Source organism: Triticum urartu, chromosome 1, assembly GCF_003073215.2.
Source record: "Triticum urartu cultivar G1812 chromosome 1, Tu2.1, whole genome shotgun sequence".
Lineage (NCBI taxonomy): Eukaryota > Viridiplantae > Streptophyta > Magnoliopsida > Poales > Poaceae > Triticum > Triticum urartu.
Window position 1 is genome coordinate 364,529,613 of NC_053022.1, and position 12,337 is coordinate 364,541,949.

Genomic DNA, 12,337 nt, shown 5'->3' on the forward strand with positions numbered 1-12,337 from the left:
GCCCTGCGTATGGTTCCTACACCTTTAGAAGCATCATTTTTGGGCGCAATTTGTTGAGAGAAGGGCTTGTCTGGTGCATTGGAGACGAATCAAAAGTTGTAATTCATCATGACAACTGGATAGCGCGTAATGGGAGTCTCACACCACTTGGTCAAATATACATGCACCGTACCACGCGGGTGAGTGACTTGCTATCCCCGGAAGGAGATGACTGGGATCATGCAAGGGTGGACATCATGTTCACGACCCACGACGCAAGAGATATAAAAAAAATTCCTATTGGCGGCCCAGGTGTGGATGACTATCTGGCATGAAACTTCACCAAGGATGGAGTCTCTATAGTCCGCTCAGCTTATCACCTCCTCATGAGTATGAAAAAGGTGAGGACCGGACGACCGGAACCCTCGTCAATGGTGAACACGCATAGACGCTGGCTTGCTTTGTGGAGAACTCATGTGCCAAACAAAAGTGAAGGTTCACTCCTAGAGGATAATACACAATGGGCTTGGAGTGGGAACGGAGCTGCACAGGAGGAAAATCAAACCGGTGGTATTCCGACGACGTGTGGCAGAGAGGAAACATTAGCGCAATGGTTCTAGTTATGCCCATACTCCCAACTATTTTGGAAGGAGCTATGCGAAAGGAGGGGCGGTCGGGTTGCTTCTTCGCCGGAGTCCTTCTAGTCAAACAAAGAGAGTGGCAGGTGGTTCTTGCAATGACTGGGCGAGGCGGGAGAGGAGGAGAAAGAAATGATGCAGCAGGGGGTATATGGCCTTTGGCTTGCAAGGAATGAAGCTAGAGATGGCAAAATAATTCAAGAAGCACATGAAATATCATATTATGTTTCTCGTTTCATGGATGAATGGAACGAGACCGTCCAGAGGAAAGCTAGAACAAAGGTGAAGGCCCAACATGAAAGGTGGAAGCCACCGGAGTTGAGATGGATCTTGGTCAATACAGATGAAGCAATGGCAATAGACAAGGTAAAGGGAGGAGGAGGGGTGGTCCTGTGTGACCACAATGGTGCCTTTCGAGGTGCTGTGGCTCACTTCTTTTCCAATTATGTTACGCCGGAGATTATTGAGTTGAAAACTTGTCGGAGGGCATTTCAGTTCGAGCGTGAGCTCGGAGTACAGAAGATTCACATTGAGACAGATTATAAAAAGATCGTTGCCATGATCAATGAGAGCGCGAAGTACCTTTTCTGCAGCTGGACGGATGCAAGCGCATCATCGAAAGTTTTGAAATAAATTCAATAATAATATAAGCATCAGAAGTTGAATCACCGCCCATCTAACCATTTAACCACACTCATGGAAATGCAAACACGGGCCGGGTCGAGCTGAACAGAGTCCAGATCTGAAACCAGCAACGGCATCCTCTGCCGTTTCGAATCCAGCTGGGCATAAATCTCTCTCCCATTTACCACCTCAGACCCAGATCGCAATCTCAGGACTCCTCCCCCCATCTGGAGCCGCTTTCTCCTCGCGAGTCAAACCTTTCTCTCCTCCTAGATCGGGGAGATGGAGCCGGCTACCATGGCCTGGACGCTGGCGGCGGCCGGTTTCGCGCTGGTGTACTGGTTCGTGTGGGTGATGGGCGCCGCGGAGGTGCAGGGGAAGCGCGCCGTCGACCTCCAGATGGGATCCATCGCCGACGACAAGGTCGGGGACAGGTATTCCCAGTACTGGTCCTTCTTCCGCAGCCCCAAGGAGACGGCCGCCGCGGCCACCGCCGACAAGGTGCCGGCCTTCGTCGACACCTTCTACAACCTCGTCACCGACATCTACGAGTGGGGCTGGGGCCAGTCGTTCCACTTCTCGCCCTCTCTGCCCGGCCGGTCGCACCGAGAGGCGACGCGGGTGCACGAGGAGCGCGTGGCCGACCTGCTCGAGGCGCGCCCCGGGAAGCGGCTGCTCGACGTCGGCTGCGGCGTCGGCGGGCCCATGCGCGCCATCGCGGCGCACTCCGGCTCCGACGTCGTCGGGATCACCATCAACGAGTACCAGGTCAACCGCGCCCGCTCGCACAACCGCAAGGCCGGCCTGGACGCGCAATGCGAGGTGGTGTGCGGCAACTTCATGGCCATGCCGTTCCCGGACGCGTCCTTCGACGGCGCCTACTCCATCGAGGCCACCTGCCACGCGCCCAGGCTGCAGGACGTCTACGGCGAGGTGTTCCGCGTGCTCAAGCCAGGGGGCCTCTACGTCTCCTACGAGTGGGTGACCACCCCGCTGTACCGCGCCGACGACCCGGAGCACGTCGAGGCCATCCACGGCATCGAGCGCGGCGACGCCCTCCCGGGCCTGCGCCGGCAGGACGAGATCGCCGCCGTCGCCAAGGAGGTCGGCTTTGAGGTCGTCAAGGAGCTGGACCTGGCGCTGCCGCCGGCGCTCCCCTGGTGGACGCGGCTCAAGATGGGGCGCCTCTCCTACTGGCGCAACTCGCTGGTGATCCGGGCGCTCACCCTGCTGCGCGTGGCGCCCAAGGGCGTCTCCGAGGTGCACGAGATGCTGTACGAGACGGCGCATCACCTCACCCGCGGCGGCGAGACCGGCATCTTCACCCCAATGCACATGGTGCTGCTCCGCAAGCCGGCCGCCGCCGCCGAATAGACAGTAGCATCACATGCGCAAGAATGCAGCAGCGAGTCCTAGCTCTTGCCGCGGGCAGCTAGGAGCGGAATCAGACGAGGAAATGCAGCTCTTGGTTTTGATCTTAGCATGGATGAATTCTTCTGTTCTTAGACATTCTTCTTGTTCTTAGACTGAGACTGTTAATTAGTTCCGGGGAGCTCGGTATCACCCGAAATCCCCACTTTATATTTTCCCTGTTTATTAATATGTGGAAGAATCGATCTGTTTATCTTGAAGCAAACATTGGATTGGAGGACTCGTCCCTCACCGACTCACCGTCTGCTCCATTCTGGCTTTGCTGCGAGTTCGTTGTGTTTACTGCAGTGATTGTGTCTGACACTCTGACCGCCGGCGTGGACGTGTGTGGTTTGACACGGTGGGCCTTTGGATTCCGTCCGGCGGCCGGCGGCCGGCGGCTGGGCGCCTGGGCCGAGATCGGATCTGCGGTTGAGTTACTTACTAGGTCGGATCTGCGGTTCAGTTACTTACTAGGTGTACTATATTTCTGCGTGCGGGAGGAATCTGGAATCTGGATGCCTCTGAGATCTGGCTGTAAGCCTGTGCCATATCATCAAAGAGCCAGCTTAAAGCCGAGCCATATTAATAAGCTAGCTATACCCTGGCTGTTAAGTGGGCTTCATTAAAGCTTTAAATTATTAGTTCTTTAAGCTGGGTATAAACACGATTGGGTGGAATCTCCTAGCGTTGGCCTAGCGCCAGCGGTGTGAGCTGCAAGCGTGCTATAGCCGGGAGACTGCAGGAGAGCCCGCTCCATTCTCTTTCCTGCTTTCTCTCTCTGCCACGTAGGATTTGGATGAGCTGGCAAACGCTATAGCCTGCTGACTTATTATAGAGGTAAATACACCAGAGGTCTTAGAACTTGCACGCGGCGATCACTTTGATGCACAAAGTTGCAAAATACGTATTTGGGGTCACTAAACTTACGAGACTGTTCAAATACAGTCACTCTCTGTACGCGAGCGTATCCGTCGATGCCAGCATGGTATGGGCCCGCTGTCAATGACACATGGACGCATTTTTGCACAAAACCACTTCTTCTTCTTGTTCTATGTAAAATAAAAAATCAACAATCGATGGGACGAAAAGTTTAACTGCCAGATCTCAAACCCCGACCTAATGCTAGTACAATACAGGTCACACAAACTACGCCACACATCTGTAGACAGCTATTAAGAGTAACTAAGATTAATGTACAAAAACGGAAGCGCTCATGGAACAGAAATGGGCTGTGGTCCGGCAACCCATTTTGCACTTGTTTATTTTTCAGAAATTTGTAGATAGTATGCAAATTATAATGCCATTAATAAGATAATTTCAAATAATTTTCTTGTATTATTCTAAAATAATACTTATGAATTATAAAAATGTTTGCATAATAATAACACAAATAGTTTTTAAATATTCATAATAACACCTTATGCGCGAGTGAATCTCCATGTCACAGGTTCGAACCCACCGGCTGCACTTTGCATTCTTATTATTAGAAGACATAAATTTTTTCATTATCACTTTTTGGGTCCACCCGGATAGGATATACAGTATAATATACTAGTGCAAAGTAAACACATGATACTGTTGGCGTGGTGGTTGTTCAATCGTGCCACTTAGCAGTACGTCCAAGTATGGAACCCCGCCGCCTCACTATTTTTCTTATTTTAGGGGTTCCTATGTAAATAAAAAAAGAACTGTGGACTTTTCTACAAATCTATCATACAAGAGCAATTACGGTGGCTGACAGGGGGCCCGTGCCATACTGACGTCTACGGATACGCATGCGTATGGTGAGAGTGACTGTATTTGAACGGCCTCGCAAGTTTAGTGACCACAAACACGTATTTTACAACTTTATGCATCAAGTAACCGCCGCACGTAAGTTCTAAGATCTCTGGTGTATTTACCTCCTTATTATATATGCTCTAGGAATCTACTCAGCAGATCCAAACCGGTGTGGCATATGCCCTTGTCCTCTGAATCTCAAGCAAAGCGACAATACACAAATACACAAATCTGAACCCTTCAATGCACAAATCCGAACCCTTCAACGTTCGTGGACCAGGCGTATTGCTTTGATCCCTCATTTTTCTGGCACACAACTACGATCCTCACTTTGAATCCTCATATAATCAAACACATTGTGTCCATCATACAGCGCGCAACCCGATCTCTTTTTTTAGAAACACTTGTTATTTTATTCATATTCATAACAATTACAAATACACTGATTTGGATCTAAGATCTAAGAAAATGCTACAAAGTAACTTATATGACTAAGAATTACAATGAAATCTCCTGAAAAACACCTTCTTCGCAGTATTAATCTCTGCTTGAAGATATACTCCAAAGACTTCAGTAAAGAGGCTGCAATTGGACTGAAGCAACGATGTTAACATCCTTTCACCCAGACGAACATTACCAATAATGGATTTTCAAAGCGCCTTGAGTCGCTCATCCAAAAAGATGGGAAGTCTTGATCGATGAACGTACCTGGCTCGGGGATGATCCTTTAGAAGTGCAGGTCGTCGAATCACTATAAGATTTCACCTTCACAAAGAATCAGACCAACAAAAAAAGCTTGACACAGCATAAACTCATCAGATTCGAGTAATCAGATCTGCGAGAACAGAAAACTCTCTAACCTCGTGGCACTGCCAGAATAACGAGAGAACATTATTCTCATAAAACTATGATAATCATTAGACGTTGACGAAGAACATAGAGGTCTTAAAAATCCAAGATCTCCCCACCTCTTAGCGCCAAGATGACAGCCAGAGGCGAGGAGACCTAAATTTCTTAGATCGCGACGATGACGGCTGTGCGAGAAAACCATCGTACAGGAGCGTGCGACAACTACCGTGTCCCCAACCCGATCTCGTGGGAGGAGAGAATGAAGAGAAAAAAATGTGACTACAGGTGGCGCTAAGTGGGTTGGGTGACAATTGGGCTGACATGGTCACATGGAGGACATATCATCTGTGCGGGCATGGCGCATCCTATTTGGCGCTTCAGGCGCCTGTTACAGTGTAATTTGCAAATGGGAGCCTGAAGCAGTCCAAGCTAGGCCAGCTCATTCTATTTTTTCTTTTTTTAGAAATGTTACAAATGTGCGAGAACTGGGATTCAAACTCGCGCCCCACTCATTCCAACCGCTCCACTCTAATCACCAGGCCATCGCTCTCTAGTGCACAAGAATATTTCGCTTCGATGTTTTATTTCGTTTCTTCACATTCGCGAAAGCCCAGTTTTGGGAAGCTTCCCAAACAAGTTTTTCCCGGTTCACGGTTTAGTTTACAAATGGTTTTATTCGGGTTTTCTTTCCCCCTTTTTTTCTTTCCCTTTTCTCTTTTTTCTAAATGCATGATTTTTTTTCAAGAATTATGTGTTTTTAAAAATCGATGAACTTAAAAAAAATTATGAACTTTTTTTAGATTTGATGAACTTTTTTCAAAATCGATGAACTTTTTTTCAGATTTGATGAACTTTTTTCAAATTCGATAATTTTTTTTTCACATTACATGACTTTTTCCAAAATCGATGAACTTTTTTTCAAATTAGATGAACTTTTCTTCAAGACCGATGTACTTTTTTAAATGAATGAATTTTTTGAACTCGATGAACATTTTTCAAAATCGATAAACTTTATTTCAACTTCGATGATTTTTTTCAAATGGATGAACTTTTAGAAAAAATATGAACTTTTTTTCAAGTTTGATGATTTAAAAAAATTAAAAAACCTTTTTGAAATCTTAATTTTAGTGATTTTTCATTTTAATTTTGTTTTTTAAGTCAACGGTTGACTGATCAACCGCGACCATTCAAACATCCCTCAAGTGAGCGAGCGACCAGGCGGGGCGAGCCGAGGGCTCGCCACATGGGCCGACCCATGTTTTGGCGGCTGTGAGTGCCAGCTCTCTTAGCTGTGCCTAAAGCGCCAACTAGGAGCATCCTTCTATATTGCCCTCGTATATGAGCTGAGTTTGAGGAGTGTTGTATAGTCTGGACATATAAGAGGAAAAATAAGAGTTTGATTGGGTGGGCTTTCTTTTTAGACGTCGATAGTTGGGTGTACGTCAGTTGAGAAGAAGCAACGAGGGGAGCAGGTAGTTGGCGAGCGCTTCTTTAAGAGCCCCCAACGATTACTTGGGGTGGCTGAGAGCGCACCACTTGGCGCCACGTGTCGCGCTTTGGACGCTTCCTTCGAATTTTGTTTTTTTCGCATGTGTTTTGGCTTTTTAAACGGGGTTTTTTGGATTTTCTGACTTTTTGGTTTTCCGCCGGTCTTTCTTGGCTTTTGGACCAACAAAACAAATTTGAATATTTTTTGCGCGAAAAAACACATTATTTCTTCCGCGAGAGGCATGATTTTGCTTTCACGAGAGGCACAACCATGCCTCTCGAAAATGAAAAAAAATGTGTTTTATGTTTTTTCCTTTCACGAGAGACACGGTTTTGCTTCCGCGAGAGGCACGACCGTGCCTCCCGAAAATGGGAAAAATATGTTTTCTGTTTTTTCCTTCCACGAGAGGCACAGTTGTGCTTTCGCGAGAGGCATGTCTATGCCTCTCGGAAACAAAAAAAACGTGTTTTTTATTTTTTTTTTCTTTATGCAAGAGGCACTTTTTGCTTTCGCGAGAAGCACGGCCGTGCCTGTCAGAAACGGGAAAAAACGCGTTTTTTGTTTGTTTTTCTTCAGTGAGAGGCACGGTTTTACTTCCATGAGAGGCACGGTTGTGCTTTTGCGAGAGGCATGGCGCGCCTCTTTAGGAAGGAAAAAAACATGCTCCCAGTTCGGTTTTTCCGTATGTTTTTTTTGTGAAAAAACAAGTTCGTCAAAACATGTTAACATAGGATCCGGTTTTGAAGATCTCGACACGAAAAATCCAATGATAAAAACATTGGAGATTTAGACGCATGGTTTAAGAGATAAAACATTTTGAATAAACGGATGTACGAAAAAATAGAAAACTCTCAGGTTGCGACAAGTGGCGTGCATGCAGTGCGTCACTTGTCGCAACCTGAGAAGGTGAAATTGATTTTCGAAAGGAGTACTCCTTAATTAGTGATTTTGGCCCCCGAGTGAACGTTTTGGCCATTTGTTGGGCCATCAAAACCTTGTTCTTTCTACAAAAGTAATAAAGCCCAACAGTGTAAATAAAAAAGTTAGTAAAAATAAAAAATATTGTAAAAAAATTGTCATGATGCAATTTTTTTGCCATCTACAACATGAAATTGCCAACTATTTATAAGAACATGCTAAAAAACTTAATTTCCATTGTATATAGAATAAAAAACACCTATATGTATAAAACCCTTAATTTGCAGTCTTTCAAGATTTCATGTATATATAAGAATAAAAAATAATAACCGAGGAGAATTTGCAGTCAATCAGAATTGCAACATACAGCCTCTCTCTGTGTGTGTGTGTCTCTCTCTCTCATCTCATCATCTCACTGCTTGAGTGCTCTCCTAGATCCGCCCTGAAGCTTCCTCTCCTCTCCTCCTTCGTCGGCTGGCAGGAGAAGGGAGGAAGGGCTCGGATCCACTCCTCCCTTTGTTTATCCACCTTATGTTTCGTCCTATACGGCTAGATCTAGGTATTATTTTGTTGGACTGGAGGCTCTGACGAACACTTGTGGATGTTCTCTATATCGTCGTTCTTGTCAGCCCCTGCGATGGTGTGCCTTGGATGGTCACCTAATTCAGAAGGCCATGACCCCGGGGGTATCCTAATTAGGACGGACCAAATGGGGACATGGGCGGGCACCTGAAGCCCAAGCAACAAAAGGAACTGACCTCGCCCTAGCCCATTCCACAAGGCAAGGTCGATGATGGCCAAGATCACATCGCGCCGCTATGTAAACTCTAGACCTTCATATCTATATAAAGGGAGGTCTAGGTATCCTCTAGGACATCTATTGTATATCCACAAACTGTCGGTAGACAGCCTGGTTTTTGCCCCCTTTTCTTTTCTGATTTTTATTTGGTTTTGATTTGAATTTGGAGTTTTGAATCACTTCAGTTGGCTTAAACACTTGGGCACCATCTTGATTTTCACCCAAGTGACTCATTTCTCTTTCTAGCCATCATCTCTTCTCTGGTCAACCTCAAAATAATATTATGAATATTTTTCTTAAATGAAAAATATTCATTTTCTCCTCTAAAACCCTAACCAGCCACTTGTGCTCCAAAGCAACCCCAATTTTTCTTGCCCACAAAAATCTAAGAAAATTCCCAAATATTCTTTGAACCCTAGGGCACCTTTCTGAGCAAAAATATTGCATCACTTTTTGGAATATTTTTTCTACATAAAATATTTTTTATTCTAGACAGAAATGGTAGTTTATACAACAACTACCATTTTACTTGCTCCAATGCTGCTGAATTTTGTTATGCATCACTACCTTCCTAGATAATTGCTAACCTCCAAAGCTCAGCTCCCAACTCTTAGTAGTTTGACCACAGTTAACTCTCAAAGTTACTGTCTAGAAACTTACCACGAAGTAACACTCCAACTTACAACACATGAGCTCGACTCAAAGCATTGGCACAACCCTAAACACTGAGGACTACACGCCAAACATGAAATTGGGGCCAACCGTGGCTCTATGCCAAAGTGCACGTGGTGACCACGCTTGTGCATGGTGCCAGCCGGCTAACCGATGCACTCTGGGTGCCGCCGAGCGTTCTATGCGTCGCATGCTCGCTTCCCAAGCTGTCGCACCTCGCCAAACCTCGCCACCATCACCGTCTCTACTCCCTTAACTCCCTCCTAGCGCTCGCCAATGCCGGAGCTCGCCGCAGCGAGAATGGGCGCGGTCCGGCCAACAGAACAGTGCGTCGTGCACTGTGTTCGTCGCCACCCCCTCGATCCCGTGGTCGTCACCGCCCACTCACAGTGCCCGCGTGAGCTGCGTCGCCTTCCCCTCGCTCACTGACGCCGTTCGTCCCTGGGCGCCATGTCTAGTTGTCCTCCGGCGGAGCCCGAACCCCTCACCTCGCTCGTCTATAAATACAACCCTTCCCAGCCCTCTCGAGCATCACAAACCCACCTCACACACTCCACAAGACCGTAGGAAGCCGTAGCCCCGCCGGGCAGGCCTCGGGTCGCCGTCCCCAAGCTCGAGCTCGTCGGCGATCCCCATGGTCCGCCCTCACCACTCCAGCCCCTCCCAGGCTCGGGCCACTCTTCCAGAGCCTCCGTCGTGCTTCAGTGGTGCCATCCAACCCGGTTGGAGCCACTGGTGCAGCCTCTGGTCGTCATCATCCCCAACTCCGGCGATCTCCGCTCTCTACCGCCGCTGGAGAGGTTCGTTCCGACGCCGTCCGACCACCCCTAGCTAATCTACGGGTACGTGCAGGTGCGCCTCAGTCTTCTCTCTTGATGTAGCCCTCTAGCTCCGGCCAAGATGCCCTCCTCGCCGACGTGTGCTCCGGCGGAGCCTCGCTGTGCTCTATTTCCTTCTCCCTCTCCCTCTCACGTGACTAGAGGGGCCCACTGTCAAACCACTCTGGCCGCGCCCGAAGCGGTACGAGTGGAGGCACCCCACGGGTTTATGTCTTCGACGTCACCCCCCCAGATCTGTTTTTTATTTAAATCAAATTAAAATTTAAACAGAGAGCTTCAAACAACCACAACTTTTAACCATAAGTCCTAATGAATTGATTCTTTTTGCATTGTGTTCTTTATGAAAATATCTAGCAGCACACCAAAAATAAGATTTTTCTCTGCTGTCTAGAATTTCTATTGAATTTCAGAGCGTTTCTTGATGTTTTCTTTTTATGTTCTTAATTGTTTTCAGAAAGTGAAACTTGTCTTGAGGATCACCAGGAGGAGTGTGAACCTCACCTGCACTAAGGCAAGCCACAACAACATTTTCATGGTGCCATTGCAATATTTGTGATTTTTCAACTTGAATGAATAATTTAGTTCATGCATTTAAATCACTAAAATAAATATACATCTATTATGTTGAATGCTTGTTTGTGTTGATATGTTTGTTTACAGAAGGTTAAAGCTAACTAAGTTAGTTTAAGTCACTAGAAGTTATATTTGATTATGAAGAAATACTTTGTTTATGAAAAAGAATTAGTTTGGCTAATATTTTCTTGAGTGAGAAAAGAATTATGCTAAGTTATTATCATGGTTAGTTTGCTGAATAAACATAACCAGAAAAGTGTTATGAGTTTCTGATATGTATGGTTAGTGATTGATATAGTTGGTCCGTTATTGTTCTAATGATAAGTGATGCATGTTATATGATTGCATTTGCATGGCATATCATGACACCGATTATTTTTACTCTAAGTTGAACATGATAATAACTCAACTTGAACATATCGTTGATCGGGTCATGGTGCCACTGAATCGAGTTTTCCCAAGTGCAACCACATTTGCCTTTATGGGAAGGCCTTTATTCGGTCCGTTGTCATGCCTCTGGTTGATGCCTCCAACGAGGGAAGGTTATGGGCGTGCGTTACCCTGGCCCGGTAAGCATACATAACCTTGTGTGCCCGTTGTTGTTATGGTACCTTGTCCCCATTTGGGATCGTTTATGTTTTGCCACGACGGTGGCCGTTGGTGTCTTTGGTAGACACGGGGCCACCCAGGACTTAGCCCAGTGGGGAGTGAGTCGGAGTGGCCGGGAGAGTGCCATGGCAATGGAGGGGTTCTGTCGGAATGCCGTTGGTCCACCCGATTGGGAGTGCGAGGCCATGGGTTCCGTGGTGTGGGTACAGTGCGCTACCTCTGCAGAGTGTATTTAATCTATCGATAGCCGGGTCCACGGTTACGGACACGCTCGAAAGTAGGTCACACCATGGGTCAATGTTTAAATAATTCTGCACACTAATATAACAACTTTGTACTGTTGGAAAGAGGATGGTTGAGGAACCAGTTTGATGATGGAGACCAAGTTGTTGGTCAGTATGTGATCCGAGAAAGATCATCGTTTGGTTACGAGGTAACCCAATTAAAGACCAAGATGTTGGTCCGTTTGTGATTCGAGAGAGATCACCGTTTGGTAAGCAAGTCCGAGGGACTTGAGTCATGAGATCATGATCACTGCATTTCTAGTATGATTTTGCATTAATGATTAAAGTGGTTAATTATCATGATATTGTTGTCATTATGTTTATGCTTGTTGTGAGCTTGCAAGTACATTCAATGTACTGACCTGACGTGTCATGCCAGCTTTCAGGAAATTCTCATTGGAACGGAGTGCTGTCCGAGTGTAGATCGTGTCCACATCGGTGTCCCTGTGCTATGGAGTCCCGCTTCATCGTCGTTCCGCTACCGCGTAGCTGTCTTGATCGAGGCCCCTTTATGTTCACTAAATAATGTACATATTGTTCAGCCGCACCGTGTGTGCCACTTGGCCTTGCAACTCGTTGTAATATGAACCTTATTCCGCTAGCATCAATAAAGTGGTTGTATTATGTACGAAGATGTTGTGTGTTGCCACAAGACATGGTCTCTGGGCTGGCAATACAGGGTAAACCGGTTGCTCTGAGCCGGGGTGCCACACCGCTTAGTATCAGAGCCGTGCTGACTGTAGGACATGCTAGACTACCGCCGTGTAACTGGACGTTGGTTAGAGTAATAGCTGAGTGCCGATAGTGTTTGTAGCTGGTTGTTGCATTGCATACACTCGTTTATTTTTATTCTAACCTACTAATGGCTGTGA

At 46.6% G+C, this 12,337-nt stretch overlaps 1 protein-coding gene across 1 annotated transcript; it reads left to right on the forward strand.

The window, feature by feature from the left end:
- The first annotated feature begins 1,336 nt into the window (after positions 1-1,336).
- LOC125512588 (24-methylenesterol C-methyltransferase 2-like) lies at positions 1,337-2,911 on the forward strand. The gene has a single exon (XM_048677684.1). It carries the CDS (start codon positions 1,524-1,526, stop codon positions 2,613-2,615), a length of 1,092 nt encoding a protein of 363 aa, XP_048533641.1. The 5' UTR covers positions 1,337-1,523; the 3' UTR covers positions 2,616-2,911.
- Positions 2,912-12,337: the final 9,426 nt, after the last annotated feature.

Coding starts and splice junctions, on each gene's coding strand:
- LOC125512588 (XM_048677684.1), top strand. CDS start 1,524: ATGGAGCCGGCTACCATGGCCTGGACGCTGGCGGCGGCCGGTTTCGCG.